Source organism: Somniosus microcephalus, chromosome 28 (genome assembly GCF_052327205.1).
Source record: "Somniosus microcephalus isolate GS21.2 chromosome 28, FLI_Smic_1.0, whole genome shotgun sequence".
Classification (NCBI taxonomy): Eukaryota; Metazoa; Chordata; class Chondrichthyes; order Squaliformes; family Somniosidae; genus Somniosus; species Somniosus microcephalus.
In genome coordinates this window covers 23821354-23845882 of record NC_141014.1, presented here as the reverse complement: position 1 = coordinate 23845882, position 24529 = coordinate 23821354, and the positions used below count along the sequence as shown (strand labels likewise).

At 44.8% G+C, this 24529-nt stretch overlaps 1 protein-coding gene across 12 annotated transcripts in view; it reads right to left on the bottom strand.

Moving 5' to 3' along the window:
- Window positions 1-24529, bottom strand: part of LOC147099439 (activating transcription factor 7-interacting protein 1-like) — a 212057-nt gene that overhangs the window by 73762 nt on the left and 113766 nt on the right. For 9 of the 12 annotated variants that reach the window (XM_085969599.1, XM_085969587.1, XM_085969590.1 and 6 more), the window contains 4 exons: window positions 21122-21172; window positions 16794-16939; window positions 10573-10710; window positions 6034-6114 (listed from right to left, as the gene is read on the bottom strand). In XM_085969599.1, coding sequence (XP_085825725.1) covers window positions 6034-6114; window positions 10573-10710; window positions 16794-16901 — 327 coding nt within the window. In that variant the 5' untranslated portion in view covers window positions 16902-16939; window positions 21122-21172. Of the gene's footprint in view, window positions 1-6033; window positions 6115-10572; window positions 10711-16793; window positions 16940-17890; window positions 17970-21121; window positions 21173-24529 lie in introns of all 12 variants that reach the window. The other 3 variants (XM_085969596.1, XM_085969597.1, XM_085969598.1) reach the window with 1 other exon arrangement.

The window sequence follows — 24529 nt, the reverse complement described above, 5'->3', positions numbered from 1 at the left end:
TGCTGGGCAATGGGCGTGATTATTGAGCCCATACAGAATGGTGCTGGGCAATGGGCTGTGAACCCTGAGCCCATACAGAATGGTGCTGGGCAGTGGGCTGTGAGCCCTGAGTCCATACAGAATGGTGCTGGGCAATGGGCTGTGAACCCCGGGCCCATACAGAATGGTGCTGGGCAATGGGCTGTGAACCCCGAGCTCATACAGAATGGTGCTGGGCAATGGGCTGTGAACCCTGGGCCCATACAGAATGGTGCTGGGCAATGGGCTGTGAACCCCGGGCCCATACAGAATGGTGCTGGGCAATGGGCTGTGAACCCTGGGCCCATACAGAATGGTGCTGGGCAATGGGCTGTGAACCCCGGGCCCATACAGAATGGTGCTGGGCAATGGGCTGTGAACCCGAGCCCATACAGAATGGTGCTGGGCAATGGGCTGTGAACCCCGGGCCCATACAGAATGGTGCTGGGCAATGGGCTGTGAACCCCGAGCCCATACAGAATGGTGCTGGGCAATGGGCTGTGAACCCCGAGCCCATACAGAATGGTGCTGGGCAATGGGCTGTGAACCCTGGGCCCATACAACAGTCCTAATTTATGCCTCCACCAAGTGCTGATCCTTTAATGTAATATTTTTATCCTTCTGAGGTTTCCAAAAAAGTTCACAATTTTCTTCCCCTCTTGCATCACTTTCCAATCTCACTCACACACTAAAATTTCAGCACAATACAAGTTTTCCCAATCCTCATCGTTTCTCCCCCCACCCCCCCCCCCCAGCTACCTTCACAAATCAACAGCAACAGCATGCCAACAAATACACCCAATGGCTACTAAAAGCTCGAATCCGACAGTTCACTGGCAATTAGTATAAAATAAACTGAGTAAATTATCGTGTGTCAAATAGTGAAGACACACGGGACCAAGTTGCAACATCCGACTAAAATTAAAGTTGTTAAAAAAAAAACGTAACCTGGGCCTGGGCCTGGGCCTGGGCCACGGTTGTGTTCCTGTTAGAGCCAGAACATACTACAAATAGAAATGAGTCCTACAACACGTGTTTAATGGAAAAAACTGTAGGGCAATACTTTCAATATAAAGTACTTCCTCTGCTCCCCCACTGATATTGAGGTATAAAGGTTAAAAAGCACACTATTGAAGGGATTTCATCTTCTGACAAACACCCATCATTTTGAGTCTCCACACTCAGCCGGAGAGCTGCTCAGCTGAAGTTGGTGAACAGGATTGTCTGGAAGCACCTCTAATCGAAATCCTGTAAGTCTGTATTCAACCACCCCCTTCCAAATGTCAATCAGGAGGCTTCTGAGCCAAAAGAATGCCAGCCAAGTACGCAGCAGTAATCAGCTGGTGCAGAGTTACAGAATACAATACCAGTCAACAATAGTTCATCTCCAGCAAGGTAGGAGTGTATTTTTTTAAAATTAAAAAGCCTTTTTGCATTAACTAAATGCTGATTACGGAAGGGGGGAGGGGGAAGTGAAAGAGTATGCTTTTCTCTCCTTCCCCCAACACTTTGTCTTTCATCTGCTGAGCAGATCATTGTGCCTGTAATTAATGGGCACACAGAATAAATGATTTGAGAAACTTATCTTCATGCGCTGCTGCTGTAGTAACTCGCAGGTGCCTATTGATGGCACTATTGGGAGCAACAATGCCTCTAAAACTAACAGCACCACCAGCAGGAACCCAGTGTTAGTGCACATTAGATTTCCACCCCTCACCAGGCCAATGGATTGCTGTAATTCTGAAAAAGGGTGTGTAGACCTCGACTGTTGTTGCAGCAATGCACGTTATCAAAATGTTTTACCCATCCTTATTCCTGGAGACCGCTAAAGCTGCAAAACATTTACAAAAATTAGTAAATTTTCTGAACATAAAATAGAGGTTACAAAAGTTAAGAGGGCCTGTTGTAATTGTGTAAATATTGTGGGGTTGGGGGCGTTCAACAATGTCATACTTCGGTGGTAGTTGAAGATTGTGTCATGAAGAACTCCCATACCCATCTACATGCATCCAGCACGTCCCATGTAAGAGCAAGTAATTCACTCACACCTAGTACTATATCGCAGCAATTTCCGAGCCTATCACATAGAATTTATAGTACAGAAACGGGTCATTCGGCCCAACCCGGTCTATGCCGGTGTTTATGCTCCACACGAGCCCCCCTCTTTACTTCACCTTCTCCTATCAGCATATCCTTCTATTCCTTTCTCCCTCATGTACTTATCTAGCTTCCCCTTGCATGCATCGTTGCAGATGCCGCAAACTGAGCAAGTTGCTTGGCTGCCCTAGTAAAGGGGGCCAGCGTTCCGAGCGAACATGCTGTGCTGGTGATGAGGGAGTTGCTGTTAAATGTCTCCAGCATGGCAGATGGGTACAACAGTTTTTGTACATTTCCACAGCTCCTTACAATCGATCAATGTTCCAGCACAAAAACAGGCCAATTGACCATGAAATCTGCCCATTCCCCCCCTCGTCGAATGCCAACTCCTGCTTGCTTCTCAGCCTTTAACGTTCCTCTTTTTCAAGCAACTCTGATCAATGAGCGTCTCCTACACAGGTAGTCTTCAACTTCGGTGCAATGCTTTACTAGCTCCAACTTTCATGCAATGAGCAGTGCATTTATCACGGAGAGGTATCAACCCCAAAACAGGATTGCTGAAGTAGGCTTACGACTTATCCCGCTCCATGGGCCCAGTAGTCAGCTGGATTCATCGCTACCTGCACGGACCTTACCCACACAACAGCAACTGTGCATAAAAACATTTCGGCACTGTTGTTATGCAAATAGCATACTCCAGAAGGTTGAAAATAATTCGAGGTTATGGAAGGCTGTGAAGGTTTTAATAATAATACAATAGCAAAATACTGCAGATGCTGACAATCTGAAACAACAGCCGAAAATGCTGGAAACACTCAGCAGGCCAGGCAGCATCCATGGAGAGAGAAACAGAGTTAACGTTTCAGGTCTGGGACCCTTCATCAGAACTGGTAAAAGTTGAAGATGTAACGGGTTTTAAGCAGGTGCAGAGGCAGGGAAAGGGGGGTTGGAGGGGAGGAAGGAACTAAAGGGACAGTCTATGCTTGGATTGAACTCAGGAGAGATTAAATGTTGCAAATGGGGATGGCAGAATCATCAACAGCTGCCGCCTGAAAAAATGGGGGGTTATAGTCTGAAATTGTTGAACTCAATGTTGAGTCGAGAAGGCTGTAAAGTGCCTAATCGAAAGATGAGGTGCTGTATAATGTTTGACTTAGCATTAACCTTCTATAAGTTATATCCAGTCAATGAATAATCTTTCAATGAATGCATACTTTGACATTTATCATTGGCACAACCACTACTTATTCTCTACATTCTCTTATCTAGTTTGGACAGAAGAGGAGGTTTCAGTTTTATAAATCATCAAAATAAATATGGTCTGTTGTAGAAATAAAATATTTTGAATTTTTTAAAATGGTTCACTTCACATTCAGAATCTCTGTGCAGGTTCTGCAGCTGTTAAGAATTTGGACCCACCCCAATGCCTGCAGGATAACTAGTGCACTAAAGTCCCCAAGTTGCAAAAAGGTTTCCTCAGCCAGAAGCTGAAAGCTCTGCAATAACGTAACAGATCAACATTGCTAGTGAAACCTTACAGCAATCCAACAAATACAAGATAGAAACCATTTAAAAACTACAAGCAAAACAACTTGTACAACCGGCCCTTTCATCACATTCTTCCCCTTTCTCCTCGGCTGAATGGAACCTAAAAGGTAACATGTGGAACTGGGAGATAGGAACTGAACAGCAAGCCTTAGCTTGGAGTGTAAAAACAGGAGGGGAACTCGTGAAACAGCCAACCGTTAAGTTATGTACATCACTGACTTATACAACATATACATCAAACAATACTTCCTGGCGAAATAAGCAAATCACCATGGGCATCCATGTATGCTGAAAACAGTGAAGAGAAACACCTTACAAGCTGCAATACAATTTCAGGATCCTGACAGACTTTACATAGTCATTGGAATCTCTCAGAACTATTAGTTTTACAATGAACTCGCAGTCAACAGTGATTCACGGTAGAAGGACGCCACCAGTCTACCGTGGTACTGAAACACTAGTTCCCTGCAGCAGCCTCAAAAGTATACCAGCGGGGGGGGGGGGGGGAAAGTCTGCTAAAATTCCACTGAATCTTTGCTTGTGCATCACTGCAAATTAACCTCTTCCAAATATTGATCTTAAGAGATCCGATGGACATTAGCCAAATCAACATCTTTTATTGAGCTATTTTGTTTACATATACAGTGTTCCATGTGCACCAGCACCAAATGGGAAAATTAATTTATGGATTTGTACATTTTCAGCATCGACAAAACCCTTTCCTCATTTCTAACCATGGGAGAAAGGGGGCAGAGGGAGGAAGGCACGTTTATAGCAATCTTGCATTAAACGGTGACACATATCAAGACTATATAGAAATCTGACTTTTGTCCAATTTTATTTCCTTGCATAGTTGGGATAGTGCAAGTTTAAACTCTAGGTCGGGAGTAACATGCCGATGTGCTCGGAGAAAACCATGGCTTTGCTTTAGGCCTTTATTCCTCTCCCGGCCGAGAGCAAGAGCATGTCTGTAGCTTCTTTTACTGGAACAATCACTTTGTTTTTGTTCAAATAGGTTACTGGGTCGGCTCAAGCAGCTCCTATGTGAAGGCATCAACTTACACCAACATTTCATTTTTGACTCTTAATATACAGGATAAAATAACTGTACACAAAATGGGGCAACAGCTAATAACAGTCTGAACGCCAATTTATACAAAAGGAGGAGCGGTCAGCTGCAACAATCCTGTAATAATTTCACGTATATAATGACTCCCTTAAAATCAAAACTTCTCGAAAGCACAATGGATTACTGTTTGAAGTGCATGTTTACTTCCAGTATCCAGCGGAGGAGAGACTACATTGCTGCAAGCTGCCACGTCATCAGTGGTGTAAGCTTAACCATGTTAGATGTGACAAGGTGTGCGGCAAATGACCACACCTGGGGACTCGGGAACAGCCCTCTGTGAAGCTGTGGTGCAGTGGAGGAGGCTGCACATCCACTGAATGACTGCTTGTTCATGCTGGTCGACCAGGAGGACTTTCCAGACTCCACAGTGTTGACCCCAAGGCCACTGAATGGCTAACACATGCATGGGGGCTACTTAGGCCCTTGACATTATTGACTTATAGTTTATCTCCCTACTTTATATAGTTTGTATTTAGAATTTTTCCCCCCACTGTTTAATGTAGTAGCACTTGCGCATTCACAAATAAATAATATTTCTACTATATTGGAATCTGCAAAGACCCACTAGGTTTCTGAAAAGGTAAAAATGGGCTTTAAAAAGAGTGTTTTTAAAGTTACATCTCCTAAGCAAAACTTCCAATTGAAAATTGCTGTCTTTTCCATTTTTGTTATTTCCAAGCCATGTTTATGTGTCTTACTTTCATTCCTGTCTCCTGCTCTATAATTTACAGTACCCAGAAATATTTAACATTCCTCAGAAAGTACATGCATGCCAAATCGCAGCGAGAGAACCCACAAGGTATATTTTGAGCTGCAGTGAGGGTTATTCTTGTACTGGGAGTGTTTGAGTTCCTGCCAAGGATTGAAACTACTGAGATAGTATCTGTGCGAGTGAGAGTAAAGCAGGTAATTTGAGTTAATTTGTAAGCATACAGAGAAGATGATTACAAGACGAGAAGTTTATATTTGAGCTGGCAGAGTATGGATGCATACAAGTGTAGATGCTTGAAGCAATACTGTTTGAATCATTTAGATTTGCAGGATCTAACTTCGATATCCTAATACCCTTACAGAAATGGAAAAAATAATAGAGGTGAGGGTTAATTTCTGGAGATTTTAAGTTCACCCTCGCTGCATCCAGAAGGGTACTGAGCCACTACTGGTATACTACAGGGTCATGATAAGGCCCAAGCACATTATATTTCCTAAGCAATTAAGCAATAGTCCCATTTGGTACCTACCTCTTGTGCTTTCTTCAAGGCAGGATCATTGCGAGCTTGATTTGCTGATCCTAGCCTCTTCTCTATCTGTATTAGTTTTGCCTGCAGAAAACGAAAGAGCACAGTAATTTAAGAAAAAAACGGAATCATACAACAAACTAACCCCAGTGGTCCCATGCACCCAGGCCAAGTGTCCAAGTATTATTCTGGGTGTAACATGGTTACTGATTGTGTTGTGTTAAAAGTAAAAACTCTAAATGTTGGAAATTTGAAACCAAACAGAAAATGCACAGGACACTTGGCATCTGAAAGAAAGGTAAAAGCTTCAAGTGTAACCAACATCACTAAAATAGGTTCTTTGGTAATTTATCTCATGGCTGTTTGTGGAACCTTACTGTGTGCAAATTGGTTGCCATGTTTCCCTATATTAGGGAACACGCCACTTCAAAAGTAACTAATTGGGACGTCCCGAGGACGTGAACGACCCTAAATGAATGCAAGTTTGTTCTTTCTTTCCATCTGTACCCTCAATGTCTGCTGCATTTTCTGATTAATCGTATAATGATATAGACACAAGCACACATCCTTCGGGATGCTGCCTCTCACTCACTGGCTCATCGAGTTATAGGTCACAGCAGGTAGCAGAAGAGTCATTAAATCTTAACTTACTGCCCGACAGGACAACTGCTTATACTCATGGCTGAACAAACAATAGGCAATTGGCCGCATTGAGAGGCATACTGTACACTGACTAGATGGCAGGTTTGCTGGTTAGATGTTCGATACCACTTTCATTGGCATTAATGGACATTATGCTACACCCCCATCAAATCATTCAAGAGTCATATTAATTAGCATTCCCCTGTTTTTATGGCGTTAGAAATTGAAATAATTTTCAATCTAGGATTTCAAATACTAGACCTGGTGTGGCATTATTCATGGCAAGTCAGATGATGGATTGTTCTACGAGGAGAGAATATCACTAATGAAATTTTCAGTGAATTGTGTTTTGTAAAAATATGCCTTTATCACCATCACAAGGTGAGTAAGGAAATAGAAAATAATGTTTCCCTTATATTAGAATCCTTTGTATCTGTTGTGAACCTAAGAGGAAGGTCAATTGGAAATAATTCAAAACAATATTGAGTGATCTGATTGGTTTGTTTTATTATATTGCTAGATGTTGTTAACTGCCAGTTTAAGGATTTTATTTCTTTCTTTAAAGTGAATGATTGATGCTTTTCATTCTTGCTTACTGATACGTATGTTGGGACTTGATGTTTTATGAATATGAAATTTGAACCAGTCTGGTGCACGGGTACCAGATGTTTGTACATCATCGTAACACCCAAAGAGCAGCAGACAAGTGATGAGGGAGAAAACGGGGAATTACAGACCGGTAAGCCCGACATCGGTAGTGGGGAAAATGCTAGAGTCCATTATAAAAGATGTAATAGCAGAGCACTTGGAAAACAGTGACAGGATCGGACAAAGTCAACATGGATTTACAAAAGGTAAATCGTGCTTGACTAATCTACTGGAATTTTTTGAGGATGTAACTGGTAAAATAGATAAGAGAGAACCAGTGGATGTGGTGTATCTGGACTTTCAGAAGGCCTTCGATAAGGTCCCACATAAGAGATTAGCATGTAAAGTTAAGGCACATGGGATTGGGGGCAAGGTATTGACTTGGATAGAGAACTGGTTGGCGGACAGAAAGCAAAGAGTTGGAATAAACAGGTCTTTTTCCAAATGGCAGGCAGTGACTAGTGGGGTACCGCAGGGATCGGTCCTTGGACCCCAGCTATTTACACATATATATATAATATATATGACCGGTCATAGGCGTATTTACGTTTCGGCCGGACAAAAATCCCGCCCGCAGTATCCGAAAAACGTTCAGCGTTCCGCTCATTAGCATCTCATTAGCGACCGTGTGACGTCGAGGTCGACCAATCGGACGGGCGCGTGCCATCCTACAGTTGAGTGTCGAGTGACTCGACGATTGACCAATCCTACGCTTCGGTGACCTGACCGGTCGACCAATCGGTCCGTGTGTGGGCGGGCCTTATCCTTCTGAACCGAGGTGAGTGGCCGCCATCTTGATTTTTCACAATTTTTTCCCCCACACTTTCTGTGTTAGGGAACTAAGGTAAATATTTTAATGATGTGTTAGGGAATTAAATAACAATTTAATAGGGGGGGGGGGGGGGGGAGAGCCTCGGGAAATCGCGGGGGGGGGGGGGGGGGGCCTCGGGAAATCGCGCGGGGGGGGGGGGGGGGGGGGGGGGAGCGCCTCGGGAAATCGCGGGGGGGGGGGGGGGGGGAGTGCCGCCCGCCCGCCCACAGCGACCGTCCATCAGTCGCGCGATATGCGGGGGACCTCAGCTCCGGATCTCAGGCGCTAGGCAGGGGGAGGGGCCGGAGAGAGGGACAGAGGGGAGTGGGGGAGGGGAGGGAGACAGGAGAGGGGAGGGAGGGAGGAGGAGGGGAGGGAGGGGGAGGGGAGGGGAGGGATAGGACAGGGAGAGGAGAGGGGAGGGGAGGGATAGGACAGGGAGAGGACATGACAGGGAGAGGGGGGACACACAGGGGCAGGGAGACCAAGCGCCCCAAAATTGCCCTCGCAACGCGGGGCTCCCCAGCTAGTATATATATATATATATATGATCTGGACAAGGCAACTAGATGTAATATCTCCAAATTTGCAGACGACACAAAGCTGGGTGGGCGTGTGTGCTGGGAGGAGGATGTCGAGAAACTCCAGGATGATTTGGACATGTTGGGTGATTGGGCAGAAACATGGCAGATGCAATATAACGTGGATAAATGTGAGGTTATCCACTTTGGTGGCAAAAACAGGAAGGCAGATTATCTGAATGGCAATAGATTGGGAGAAGGGGAAGTGCAACGAGACCTGGGTGTCCTTGTGCACCAGTTGCTGAAGGTAAGCATGCAGGTGCAGCAGGCGGTTAAGAAAGTAAATGGTATGTTGGCCTTCGTAGCAAGAGGGTTTGAGTACAGGAACAAGGATGTCTTGCTGCAGTTGTACAGGGCCTTGGTGAGACCACACCTTGAGTATTGTGTGCAGTTTTGGTCGCCTTATCTGAGGAAGGATGTTCTTGCCATGGAAGGAGTTCAGCGAAGATTCACCAGACTGATACCTGGGATGGCAGGAATGACGTACGAGGAGAGAGTGGGTCGATTGGGCTTGTACTCGCTGGAGTTTAGAAGAATGAGAGGTGATCTCATTGAAACTTATAAAATTCTAACAGGACTAGACAGACTAGATACAGGAAGAATGTTCCCGTGGTCGGGGAGTCCAGAACCAGGGGTCACAGTCTAAGGATAAAGGGTAGGCCATTTAGGACAGAAATGAGGAGGAATTTCTTCACCCAGAGAGTGGTGAACCTGTGGCACTCTCTACCACAGAAGGCGGTGGAGGCCAGTTCATTAAATATATTCAAGAAGGAGTTGGATATATTTCTTAAGGCTAAAGGGATCAAGGGATATGGGGAGAAAGCAGGGACAGGGTACTGAATTTGGATGATCAGCCATGATCTCATTGAATGGCGGAGCAGGCTCGAGGGGCCGAATGGCCTACTCCTGCTCCTATCTTCTATGTTTCTATGAGGTTAAGATAGCGCCTGTTAAGATTTTCTGTAATGGCTGGTGTTTCCGTCTGGTGATTTTATGCATGGCTTGGGAGACAGTTGCTGAGCATGTCTGATTCTGGGGCCGTCACAACAGAGCAAGCAAATGTCAATGCTGAAGTTCCACATCAGTATTTTATGGTGGATATTCTTAGGTCATTGTATTGTAAATTGTGTGCATTTCAAGATTTTAACATTTCATTTTAAGATTATTTAAGTGAGCAAGCTCGGGGGGGCAAGTTCTGCTCACAGAAAGTGCTGCACAACGGCTGCAAGAGAAAACAGCAAACCTCAATCGCAACATAGGCATCTGCCTAACAACTTGGAAGCAGAGAAATTTAGCACAGGTCGATTTGCTCTCGCTTCCTCCCTGCAGCCAAATGTAGCTGGAAAACCACATCCTTCAACAGTGATAAGGTTGTGAGCTTTAAATCTTCCGCAATTGCATTTATTGTGATGTCATTTTTGTTCCTTCAAAAACTTAAGTTAATGAACACATGGCTACAATTCAGCAGTTACAGTATTTCAGCTGACGGGACAATGGCACTCCATCTTATTTCAACGTGCAATTACGTTTTGAGCCAGCAAGTCAACTATTATTGTATATTTAAACTGGGAAATTGGACTATAGAAAAAACTCCGCTGGTCAATGCTAACAATCTGCTTAACTGGAATCTAGGACCCAATACTCTAAAGTTGTTCCTTAAGCTCAAAGGCACAACACAAGATAATAGTGAATATTTGAGGCAAACACACGTTCTTTGGCGAATGCCACAATAACCATTTCAACAAGATTACCATGCCATGATTGTTCATTCACAAGGGCATAAGGAGTGGGGAGTGACAGTGCTGTTCCAAAGTATTTCTACCCTTTACATTGAAGAAAGCTGTCGATTCTGGTACTTGCCTGTAAGCCACTGATTAAAGATTCATGCCTCGTGTTGCATTCAATTTTTTCTACTCGGTTTTTCAGCTCTGCCAGCTTCTTGTCGAAAACACCACTCTGCATGGAGCTGATGCGCTCTTCAATGATCTGCTGAACGATCTGCACAAAAAAACTACAGAGTTACTGACCAAGAACTAGATTATCCCCTTTCCACCATTAATCAATCAGTTTCAAATTGGCTAGATTGATTTCCTTCTCTTACCTGCCAGCTCTTGCTCCCCCCAAGTGAAAGGCACGTACTGTTTCCCCCAAAATATGCATCATATAATACACAAAGCAGAGAAGTGGTTGGTGATGCCACTGAACATGCAGTCTTGGGGCAGGAGAATAAATGCACTGCGCATACTGTCAAGATTTAGATGTTTGGTAAAACCCTGCAAGTTAATCCATGTAGCTACTGTGGAAATGTACCTTTTTAAAGCTGAATATAGTTACATGTGCCCCTTTTTGACAAACAAAATGGAGTCCTGGTCCTCCCAGAAACCTCTGCAGAAATGTCCTCTATTCCTTCCTTAAACATGTTAACCTTGACTAAACACTGAGAACAGTTGCTTATCTGCGTTGTAAACAAAGACCATTTACATGAGTAAAGGGAACCTTACTTAAGCCACCTGGCCAGAGGCTTGACCACCAGATAACAGAAGAAACATACTGTATGAAGTATCTACATTCCAAACAGTACTGATAGTCTTAATTAAATAGTCTAGAATAACTACCCATTGTATTATCAATAGTCTTTCACTACGCCAGACTTTAGAAATATGTAGAAACTTAGATAAGGATTGAAGAACTCGTTGTCCCTTTGTCTGACTTGAAAGACACATGATGAAACCATAACCTGTTTACTTTACTGTATAAATGTGTTATTGATCTGTACTTCTGGAGAGAGTCTCTACTTAGCCTTTGACTGAGCGGGACGCTCTCCTTGCCGCAAGTAAAAGTTTAATAAAAGAACATCTACCGGAGCTGATCGTTTCAGAGTCTGAGAGTCGAGATTTCGACACTACCATGCAGGTAGGATACAGCGAAACCCTTTACATACTGGCCCCAGAAGTAGGCACAGGTGTAGCAGCAGTGTTTTGATTTTGATGGATCCTAATCAGTGAAGCCAATGGGTTTTAAACTAATTGAGTCAGGGCTCACAATTGAAATTCTCTCTCCCCCCCGCAACCCAGTAGAAAAAAGGGCCTACTCTTCCCCCACCTCAGTTTCCCCTCCACACTCCCTTCCATTCCTGTTCTTCCCCCGGTTGGAATTTAATTGAAACAAGCAGCTATTTCATGCGTCAGTGCAGCTCTGCGTTTCCAAAGTATTTCTCCCCCTATGCAGGAGAACACTATGGCTTTCTGGTATTCCCCTCCTGTTTCCCCCTCCTCTCCCACCTTCTGTTTCTCTCTGCTGAAAAGAAGTTCTAAGATTTTCAGTATTTAGCAAAAAGAAAAATCTAAATTGATACTTTTAAAGTTTACTCTTGTGGGTTCTTCAAGTCAACATTACTTTCATCAAGGCAAAAAAACTTGGTCATCATTTGCATCATCATTTGTCTCTTTCTTGCAAAGAAAACCAGCCCGTTTTCTTTGCAAGAAAGAGACAAATGATGCAAGTCCTATTGATAATATACAAAAAAAAAGTGCGCTTTTTAGAAATCAGAATTTCTGGAAAACAAAGGCCTTGCAATTCAGGCGCATCCATTGTTGAGCATGCAGGGAGCAATCCCTGTGCCTGAGGTGCACCGGTATTGGGGCAGTAAATTACATCCTAGGGTTGAAAAACCGACCATGAACTCATCTTTTCCTCTATGTGGGAACACAATGGATAAGATAACCATGTGACTCAGAGGAAAAATAAACAGAATGAGACAGAGATTCAATAGATCCAGGGAACATCACTTGAGTGTAACACCAAAACAGCACTCAGGAAGAACACAACATTAACAATCTGCATTTATATAGCGCCTTTAATGAAGAAAAACACCCCAAAGCGTAATCAGATGTGCCAACAGAGGAGATATTAGGAGGGGTGACCAAAAGCTTGGTCAATGAGGTGGGTTTTAAGGAGGGTCTTAAAAGGAGTGGGAGGTGGAGGGGTTTAGGGAAGCAACTCCAGACCATGGGGCCTAGATGGCTGACGGTATGGCTGCCAACGATGGGGGGAGGGGGGGGGAAAGAGATGCACAAGAATGAGGAGTTATGAAGCAGTTGTAGGGCCAGGAGATTCCAGAGATAGGGAGGGGCAAGGCCATCAAGAGCTTCAAATACAAGGATGAGGACCGCGAGCTAATGTAGGTCAGCAAGAACAGGAATAATAGGCGAGTGGGACTTGATCTGGAATACAGGCCTGCTCTTTAGATCTCACTGAGGCAATGTCATATGTCCAGAACCTATGGTCGGATTTCTTGAACAGTAGATATAACCAAACTACTTGCGGAAGAAACCACAGCCCTTGGGCCCACGCTCTCGGAAGGGTACCCCACCCACGCAGAGAGAGAGCTTGTGCGTGCATCAATGATTTGGTTATAGGCCGAGAGGGCGTGGTGTCCAAATTTGCAGACAATACTAAAATAGGAAGCATAGTAAACAATTCTGAGGACCAAAGGAAGGTGCAAGGAGATACTGATTAAGATGGTGGAATGGGCAAATAAGTGGCAGATGGAATTCAGTGTCAGTGTGAAATGGTACAAAAATAAAAGAATTACACTTTGAATGGGGTAAAAGCTGGGTGTTGTGGAAGAGCAGAAGATATTGGGGGTTCACGTTCACAAGACATTAAAAACAGCACCGTAAGTGCATAAGGCAATAAAGAAAGCTAATGGAAGACTGGGCTTTGTGGAAGAGGTACAGATTAAAGTCACGATGTAATGGTGAATCCATATCAAACCTTAGTAAGCCCACAGCTGGAATACTGTGTGCAGTTTTGGGCTCTACACTATAGGAAGGATGTTGAGGCAGTGCAGATTTACCAGGATGCTGCCTGGTATGAGGAAATAAAAATACAAAACGACGACTTGAAAAACTGGGGCTGTTTTCATTACAACAAAGGTGGTTACAGGATGATTTGCTGAGAGGTATTTAAAATTACGAAGGGATCGAACAGAGTCGTTATAAATAAGACTGTTTCCAGTGATTGAGGGGTCTAGAACAAGGCAACATATTTACGAGATTAAATGCAAGAGAAACTTTTTTTTTTTTTTTTTTTTACACAGAGGATTGTGAGGCTATGGAATGCACTACTGGAGTTATTGATTGAAGCAGAGACCGTGTCAACATTCAAGAGTAGGTTAGATAGATGGTTAAAGGAAAGGTAATAAAAGGGATATAGGAACAGAATGGGCACATGGGATTAGGATTGCGACTACTGTGCAGGATAAACACCAACACAGCCTGGTTGGGGTGAATAGCCAGTTTCCGTGCTGTAATTTCTACGTAATTCCATGTAAAGTGTTTCTGTGGTCCTCAAATCCTGGTTAAACAAGACACTCGTTAGGCTCACAGGTGCCAATTATCTGTGGTAACTTTATCATTTCAAATTGTTTCCTTTCTAGACCTGGTTCAGGAAGCACGCCAATCTCTTTGGAACTGAAAATAGTAGATACTGGAGCCTTGCAAATTTTGAATCCAAGTGACAACATCAATCGGTCAGCTGGGTCAAACAAGGCTTCAAACAAAAAAAGTGAAATGCCAAAAAATGAAAAGAAATGCATCCTTACTGGAAGGGCCACATTGGTATGCCAAAAACACAAAATATGTTAAACTTTACAGAAAACTGTAAATGCACCGAATAGGCAAACTAGCTGAAGAACTTTTTTTTCTGTGCAAAGACAATAGAGTCAATAACAACAGAACAAATCGTTCAGAACCAGGCTTTTATTTATATATATACTAGCTGGGGAGCACCGCGTTGCGAGGGCAATTTTGGGGCGCTTGGTCTCCCTGCCCATGTGTCCCCCCTCTCCCCGTCATGTCCTCTCCCTGTCCTATTCCCTCCCTCCCCTCCCCTCCCTCCCTCCCTCTCTCCGGCCCCTCCCCCTGCCTAGCGCCTGAGGTCCGGAGCTGAGGTCCCCCGCGTATCGCGCGGCTGATGGACGGCCGCTGTGGTCGGGCGGGCGGCGCATGCGCGGTCAGCGCGAGCCCCCCGCGATTTCCCGAGGCTCTCCCCCCCGCCCCCCCCCGCGATTTCCCGAGGCTCCCCCACCCCCCGGCGATTTCCCGAGGCTCTCCCCCCCACTATTAAATTGTTATTTAATTCCCTAACACATCATTAAAATATTTACCTTAGTTCCCTAACACACAGAAAGTGTGGGGGAAGAGAGTGAAAAATCAAGATGGCGGCCACTCACCTCGGTTCAGAAGGATAAGGCCCGCCCACACACGGACCGATTGGTCGACCGGTCAGGTCACCGAAGCGTAGGATTGGTCAATCGTCGAGTCACTCGACACTCAACTGTAGGATGGCACGCGCCCGTCCGATTGGTCGACCTCGACGTCACACGGTCGCTAATGAGATGCTAATGAGCGGAACGCTGAACGTTTTTCGGATACCGCGGGCGGGATTTTTGTCCGGCCGAAACGTAAATACGCCTATGACCGGTCTGGAATTGCAAGCTTTCTTTTGAGGCGACGCGCGCGTCGGTACGCTCTGTAACTTTCAAACGTATAGAGAACGGACAGACAGACATCGGGACAGACAGAAGAGCCGCTTTATATATATACTAGCTGGGGAGCCCCGCGTTGCGAGGGCAATTTTGGGGCGTTTGGTCTCCCTGCCCCTGTGTGTCCCCCCTCTCCGTCATGTCCTCTCCCTGTCCTATCCCTCCCTCCCCTCTCCTCGCTCCCTCCCTCCCCTCTCCCCGGTCTCCCTCTCCCCCCCCCCCCCCCCCCCACCCCTCCCCTCTGTCCCTCTCTCCGGCCCCTCCCCCTGCTTAGCGAGCCCCGCGTTGCGAGGGCAATTTTGGGGCGCGAGGGCAATTTTGGGGCGTTTGGTCTCCCTGCCCCTGTATGTCCCCCCTCTCCCCGTCATGTCCTCTCACTGTCCTATCCCTCCCTCCCCTCCCCCCCGTCTCCCTCTCCCCCCCACCCCTCTCCCCCCCCCCCCCGCTCCCCTCTGTCCCTCTCTCCGGCCCCTCCCCCTGCCTAGCGCCTGAGGTCCGGTGCCGTTGCTGAGGTCCCCCGCGTATCGCGCGGCTGATGGACGGCCGCTGTGGGCGGGCGGGCAGCGCATGCGCGGTCAGTGCGGGCGGCGCATGCGCGGTCAGTGCGGGCGGCCCGCGGGAGCCGGCAAGGCCGTTAGCGAGCGGGAAACTTCGGGGGGCGCGCCCGCGCTCCGTCCGCGACACCTGAGAGGGGGAAGTAGAGAGAGACAGAGAGGGAAGAGGAGAAGGAGAGAGGGGGAAGAGGAGAGAGGGAAGAGGAGAAGGAGAGAGAGGGAAGAGGAGAAGGAGAGAGAGAGAGGGAAGAAAGAGAGAGAGAGAAATTTTTTCAGCTTCAGGCCCCGAGTCCCCCCTGCGCGAGGGTGAGGAGGAGGGGGGGGGGGGGGGGGGGGGGTTGCTAAACACAATATAAAACTCAAATAAATTGTTAATTAATTGCCTAACACATAATTGAAATCTTTACCTTAGTTCCCCAACAGACAGAAAGTGTGGGGGAAAAAATCGTGGAAAATCAAGATGGCGGCCACTCACCTCGGTTCAGAAGGATAAGGCCCGCCCACACACGCACCGATTGGTCGACCGGTCAGGTCACCGAAGCGTAGGATTGGTCAATCGTCGAGTCACTCGACTGTAGGAAGACCTCGACGTCACACGGTCACTAATGAGATGCTAATGAGCGGAACGCTGAACGTTTTTGGGATACCGCGGGCGGGATTTTTGTCCGGCCGAAACGTAAATACGCCTATGACCGGTCCGGAATCGCAAGCTTTCTTTTGAGGCGACGTGCGCGTCGGTACGCTCTGTAACTTCCAAACGTATAGAGACCAGGCGGACAGACAGAAGAGCCGCTTTATATATATAGATAGATATATGACCAAGCTGACTCCTGTATGAAACCAAGCTGTTAAAGTGATAATGATGTTCTTATTTGATAGAGCAGCCTTTGTATATAGAGGATGTAAAACTGACACGGGGAGAAGCGTGGACCACTGTTTTCTGATGAGACAGTGCAGACTCAGCAGTCCAGGCCACATACCTTCTCCAGCGTCTGGCGGATCTCCCCTCTGGCAGTGATCTTCACTTTTAAGGCAGCCTCATATTCATCTCCAGAAAACCGACACCGCTTGGATATACTGCTATCCATGTCTTCAGACTTGGACCTTTTTCGTGGCACAACTTCATCTACAAAGATGGATCAAGATTGTTCTGGTTATATTTTAAATACTTTAAAAAAAAAAAAAATAGAATAGCATCCAACCATTGGGTTTACTCCACTAAAAACACACACCAGATTCATTCTACATTTTGGCATTTCTCACCATCACTGATCAGATGCTTATGCTCTGGATGGTGAAGACTAAAAGCGGCATAAGTCACAATACTTCACCTTTCTAGGTCTGTGAATGCTGTAAAACTGTGTACCAAATATACAGGATGAATGCTTCTGGTTTAAGGATTTGGCAAGTCACATCATTTCACTAATGGAAGTTACAGCACCAGTTTATATTGCTGGCCAATCTGCAGGACAGTAGACTGGGTACTTTTTTATATTTCCACATTTCCTGGTCTAATACTATGGACAACTCGATTTATTTCTAAATTTAAATATATACTCGATTGGCAACTGGTTATTGAAGCGTAACATTTTTCTGTTATTCATTTCCTGAACTTCTCTGAACACTGTCACTTTAGTCAATACATTTCCTTTTCTTTTGACGGGAGGGATTGTAATGGGGAACCACAAATTGCTACATGTCTTTGCCATGTGCACTTCGCACTTCACACACGTGGGGCAGTAAGTCAGGGACTTTGTACCTCAGTAATTCAGAACTCGCCATACTTGGGCCCAAATCTACACCAAGCAGATGGAAGGAAAACACTGGCTTTCCAAAGGTTAACGGTTCTTAGTGAATTGAGCTTGGGCAGCCATGGTTCAGAGCCACACACAGATGGCACGAACCTGTCTGATTCAGCACTAAACGGACAATGTTGTTCTTAGAGGCCAGGAGGGGGGCTTGGAAGAGCAAATGGTAATTTTATCCTAGTGCAGTTAGGGGCTGTTCTTCAGGAGTTGGCATTAAGGCACATTATTGGGGCAGGGTATCACTAAATATTACCTAACCTGTACTATACCTGTCCTGGAAGTACTTAATGCTGTCACTGGGTGCAAGGAAGAAAAGTGTTCCATTCAACAGCACCGCCATCTCATACCCTGATGAGCACCAAAAAAGAGAAAGAAAATAGTAATGTGTCTTCAGTTTCACCACCATCCTATCCCTACATGTCCTATAGAAACATGGCTGTCAAAAGTAAGCGCGTTTGTAACATTATCATCGCAATTTACGGCACAGAAGGAGGCCATTTGGCCCATCGTGTTGGTGTCTGGGCTCGACAAAGATTTCATAGGACCACTACAGATAACTGATTTTTTTTTGGCATCAATGACTCACTGACCCTAGTTAACACCCAATTACAATGTATAAAATTAGACAGCTACTAATCAAATCAAGAAAAATCAGTGAAGTCATAAAGCTTCCCCCCCACCCCATAACATTTCATTTTTGATTCTGAAAATAGGGATACATATTTATAAGACACACATTAGTTTAAAAACATGCATCTCGAGAACAGATGGCATCACAAAATTTCAGAAAGTTTGAAAGAAAGATAGAAGGACAGATAGACAGAACTTGCATTTATTTAACAACTTGCGTCTCAGAAATGTCCCAAAGTGTATTTACCTGAATTTCCTTGGAGTGCAGTCAATGCTGCTGTATAGGTAAGTGTAGGAATATTATGCAAGAAGCCTAAAAACTCAATTTTTCTGCCAACTACAGGAGCTTAGAACCAACAGAATCACTCTTACTTTCTTCCACCCCCTCCCCCAAAAAACGCATATTTACCCTTAAATTGTCAACACGTTTAAGGAAACTCCGTCTCCGAATTCATATTTTCAGCTACCATTTTGATGGGAGCGACTATTTTTAAATAAAGGGTTTGCTCTGGTTGAGAATCAGCTTTAAAGGTCGGGTTTTCAGGAAAAAAACCTCTAGATCATGAAGATTAACGTAAGCCACCAACCTTTCATATAAAAATCACATTGTCAGGCAGTGCTTGCCACCCAGTAAATGAGTCCAATCCCCTCAAAGCCCCAACAGCACCTGAATGAGTAAATATGTTCATGGCACTTGCATGATTAATAGCACACAAGTGCAAAACTACAATTACATCTACTAACTCCACAAATAAGACAATTTCCACCTGTCCCATTTCCACCTCCCCCTGCCTTGAATATCTCTTAATGTCTCAATGTCTCTTCATTGCTCCTGCTTTCTATCCTATCACTGACCTTCCTGTTTGTTCTTTCACCCCCTCCCCCTTTTCCCAGCCCCCAAACTTGCTTTCCATTTCCTGCTTTTCCCCCCCAGCTCTGACGAAAGGTCATCGACCTGAAACGTTAACACTGTTTCTCTCTCCACCGATGCTGCCCTGGCCTGCTGAGTTTTTCCAGCGTTTCCTGTTGTTGTTATTCCACAAATAGACAACTGCTGGCTGTAAGTAGAAGCACCTTTCAAACTTGACATTCAATAAATACTAACACCTCTTCTCCCACCTGCTGCATGCTTATTCCTGAAAATTAATGCACAACTTTACTCATCAGAGTTCCAGTCTCTGAACTAGTACATACCACAAATTTCCAAAGTAGTAAGATTTGAGAATATATTTTCTCCTTTTAAAGATTTAAAATACAAAGTATTTGATTTTTATGGGGGATTTTTTGAAGTATTTTTGATTAGAGTTTGTGAGCCAAAGACAACTTTTTTTTTTTTTAAAGAAACTGCAACTGCAAAGAACTATGGTAAACATACTTTTTTGTTCTATTTGATTGGATTTTGAAATATTTTTATTGAGACATTACCCGGATACTGACTCAGAAAGGATATGGAACTCACAGAGCAGGACCGCTGATTGAGCGTCGGCTGTACGGTGCACACAATCACCCGTGAATTTATGACCAACTCTTTGAATGTTAATTCAATTTGCTGTTACAATTGGGGTCAGTACTCCTTAAAGCCACTATCCCAATGAGGTCATTAGTACTATTTAAAAGTAACACATTTAAAAACCAGATATAACCTGTGTCTTAATTATTTCTAACTTTTTAAAAAGGTGGTAATTTGTTTGGAGGTGTACAGTAAACTCTCTTATCCGGCACCTACGGGACCAGGATGCTGCCGGTTGATGAAAAATTCTGGATAACAGAGGTAGGCAATTTTTAACAAACAAAAATAAAAACCACTGACTAACTCGGCCACCGCGGGAGACTCTGACTCGGCAAAACGAGTGCTGGATGGATTCGGCAAGATTACCGGTTATCTATTTTGCCGGTTATTAAAGTATTCTGGATGATTAAGTGCCGTTTAAACAAGAGTTTACTGTACTGATGGAGTATTGCTCATATATAAAGGCTGTTTGCAGTCAACTGTGGCATTCAATTTGTGGACTGCAAAAGGGCTCGATTTAAATCTATGTATTGTTACTCAATGAGCAGGTTACACAGAATTATCCTTCACAGTTGGCTGCATGTATCAGTTGAGATTTAGTTGTCGCCGCATTAATGTTCATTAAGATTATCTTATTTGTTTCATAAGCACAATTATAGGTAGTAGTACAAAAGGAATGTTACTTTGGTTAGACTAGTACCAGAAAATGCCCAATTTACTCGGAAACAATGCTAGCAGTGTGTACTCCGAAAATCGACCCCCACGTGTTAAATGTCTGCAATTGCTCATAAAACTGCATCATGTCCGAACCATTACCTTCCTCAAACTATGGCAAACCCTTTACAGTAAAAGGAAACTGTTTTGGACTATTAAAGGTGTGCTAAATCACTCTAAGACCACTGAACCTCACCCAAGCCTTTAAATCCAGCAAATCAAAATCACAAACATAAGAAATAAGAGCAGGAGTCGGCCATTCGGCCCCTCGAGCCTGCTCTGCCACTCACTAAGATCATGGCTGATCTTCTACCTCAACTTCACTTTCCTGCACTATCCCCATATCCCTTGATTCCCTTAATATCCAAAAGTGTAATTATTGCCCCTGACTACAGCACTGTATTTAAGAACATATGGGGGCTTTAATTAAAGGAATGCTATTTATACATGTTTAAAATAGACGATTGCTACAGAAGACAGCAGCCTGGACTGTTATACCAGTAAAGGAGACAGTTTGAAGTGACTAGCATGGGTGTTTCAATGGGAGGGAGAAAGGTGGAAAATGGAATATAGGTAAAAATATGCAGATACTATAGTATCTTTAATCAATTTTGTGCAACATTTTCCTATGAAAACAAGTACTTACTTGGTTCTTGCTTTTGTCTTGTGTCAGCTGCTTGCTCTTTGTGGTCTGAATCTATGAAGCAGAATGCAAATAAAGCTATTGAGTCACCATATAATCCACCATCTACTTTGAGGTAGGTGTTCTACCTCTGAAACACTATTGTTTAAGAAATCCACCTGTTCCTGTCCAGCTTAACCAATTATAACCAACTCATATCGAATGCCAATACCTCAATATCTGCCACAGAGGAAAATTCAGACTTAATGTTAACTGCAATAAAGCCAAAGTAACAGTAGAAAGGTCAGAAAACAGCTGGAATAGAAAGCGAAATACATGACAGATAGTATTTTCGTATGGTAGTAGCAAAGGACAATTAAATATCAATATCGAAGTCAGATATCCAGGCCAAAGCTTCCAGTGCAACAGGGTGGATATCTGGTAGGCTGCCTGTGAATTTCCTCTGAGGCAGTGTTCAATGATGTGCTCCAGGGTCTGATGAGGAGCTCCACAGTCGCATGATGGGGATGCTTTAATCTTCCATCTATGGAGAAGGTGGCAGCATCTACCATGACTGGTTCTGAGGCGGTTGATGGTTGTCCACGGTTTGCAAGGAAAGTTTGATCCTTCAGGTTGTACTGTGGGGTCCTCTAAGGAATCCATTCAGTATGTTGCAGATCTTCCAAGCAGTTCATCATCGGTCATCAAGGCAGAGGGGGAAAAAAAAAAAAATCCCTGAAGGGCTTCGCATACGATCCAAAATGGCCGTCTAGATTCGAGACGGGTTGGTGGTTGGTTGTTCAAGTCGGCCTGGATCAGCAGGTCTTTGCTGGTATAGCAGTTGTATTCGCTGGAGACTGCATATTTGCGGCGTAGGTGTGGTAGGGCGATGTTTGCAAGCAGCCAAGGTGTTGGGTGTCGATAAAAGCATACCAGTGATAATTCTCATAGTAGAGTTCAGCTGGACATCAATGTATTTGACATGCGGCCATATGAGGAAAGATACGGTTTATGTGCTACATACAACTGAGGTTCATTTAACTGAAAATTATTAGCTTCACCTTTATGGTTCCAAATGTATCCAAACCTCTCAAACAACATTTAGGTTTTGCGTCTTCATCGAAAGGTTTTTGGGACCGAGTTACGTTTAAAATAAATTGAATTTGCAAAATGCAAAGTCACAGCTTGCAGATATTGACAATCTGTATTAAAGCAAAACAAGCCAGTGTGGGGATTTAAAAAAAATTTGTTAACGGGATCTGTCGTCGCTGGCAAGGCCAACATTTATTACCAATCCCTAATTGAACTAGAGAGGGTGGTGGTGAGCCGCCTTCTTGAACTGGTGCAGTCCATGTGGTGAAGGGACTCCCAAAGTGCTGTTAGGGAGGGAATGTCACAATTTGCTGTCTATTTCAAACTGATACAACAAGGATCTATTCTCTCATCTCAGGCCCATTAGTTGGATGAGCAGAGACATTCAGTAATTTGTCATTTCAGGTGTTGCAGGTGGCCAACAGATGGGCACTACATAAGGTATCAACAGGGAATATACTCCTAGGCGAGGGGGCAGTCGGTTTGATTGACAGGACTGCTGGTGAATCCATGCACAGGAAGGTGTCAGCAACACTGCCCCTCGACTCGCTAGTGTCAGAATTAAAGAAAAGGGAAAGCTCATGTTCAGAGGTACATCTAAGTTTAAAACAAATCAGTGCAAGACACAACTCTTGGCTTGGAGTTGGAAGCTACGCATGCAGAACTAAGTGAGTTCAAAAGACAAGGCTGAAGCGTTTGCAACCATCTTCAGCCAGAAGTGCCGAGTGGATGATCCATATCGGCCTACTCCGGAGGTCCCCACCATCACAGAAGTCAGTCTTCAGCCAATTCGATTCACTCCACGTGATATCAAGAAACTGCTGAGTGCACTGGATACAGCAAAGGCTACGGGCCCTGACAACATCCCGGTTATCCTGCTGAAGACTTGTGTTCCAGAACTAGCCACACCTCTAGCCAAGCTGTTCCAGTACAGCTACAACACTGGCATCTATCCGACAATGTGGAAAACTGCCCAGGTATATCTTGTCCACAAAAAGCAGGACAAATCCAACCTGGCCAATTACCACCCCTTCAGTCTACTCTCAATCATCAGCAAAGTGATGGAAGGAGTCATCGACAGTGCTATCAAGTGGCACTTACTCACCAATAACCTGCTCACTGATGCCCAGTTTCGGTTCCACCAAGACCACTCGGCTCCCGACCTCATTACAACCTTGGTCCAAACATAGAAGCATAGAAGATAGGAGCAGGAGTAGGCCATTCGGCCCCTCGAGCCTGCTCCGCCATTTAATGAGATCATGGCTGATCATCCAAATTCATTACCCTGTTCCTGCTTTCTCCTCATATCCCTTGATCCCTTTAGCCTCAAGAAATATATCTAACTCCTTCTTGAATACATTTAATGAATTGGCCTCAACTGCCTTCTGTGGTAGAGAATTCCACAGGTTCACCACTCTCTGGGTGAAGAAATTCCTCCTCATCTCAGTCCTAAATGGCTTACCCCTTATCTTTAGACTGTGACCCCTGGTTCTGGACTCCCCCGCCATCAGGAACATCCTTCCTGCATCTAGTCTGTCCAGTCTTGTTAGAATTTTATAAGTTTCAATGAGATCTCCTCTCATTCTTCTAAACTCTCGCGAATATAAGCCTAATCGACCCAATCTCTCCTCATACGTCATTCCTGCCATCCCAGGTATCAGTCTGGTTAATCTGCACTCTCTCCATGGCAAGAACATCCTTCCTCAGATAAGGCGACCAAAACTGCACACAATACTCAAGGTGTGGTCTCACCAAGGCCCTGTACAACTGCATCAAGACATCCTTGCTCCTGTACTCAAATCCTCTAGCTAGGAAGGCCAACATATCATAACATGGACAAAGGAGCTGAATTCCAGAGGTGAGGTGAGAGTGACTGCCCTTGACATCAAGGCAACATTTGAGAGAGTGTGGCATCAAGGAGCCCTAGTAAAACTGAAGTCAGTGGGAATCGGGGGGGGGGGGGGGGGGGGTGGAGAAACGCTCCATTGGCTGGAGTCATACCTAGCACAAAGGAAGATAGTTGTGGTGGTTGAAGGTCAATCGTCACAGCCCAGGACATCGCTGCAGGAGTTCTTCAGGGTAGTGTCCTAGGCCCAACCATCTTCAGCTGCTTCATCAATGACCTTCCTTCTCTCCAACACAAGGTCAGAAATGGGGATGTTCGCTGATGACTGCAGTGTTCAGCGCCATTCACAACTCCTCAGATAATGAAGCAGTCCATGCCCACATGCAACAAGACCTGGACAGCGTTCAGGCTTGGGCTGATAAGTGACAGGTAACATTCGCGCCACAGAAGTGCCAAGCAATGGCTATCTTCAAGAGTCTAACCATCGCCCCTTG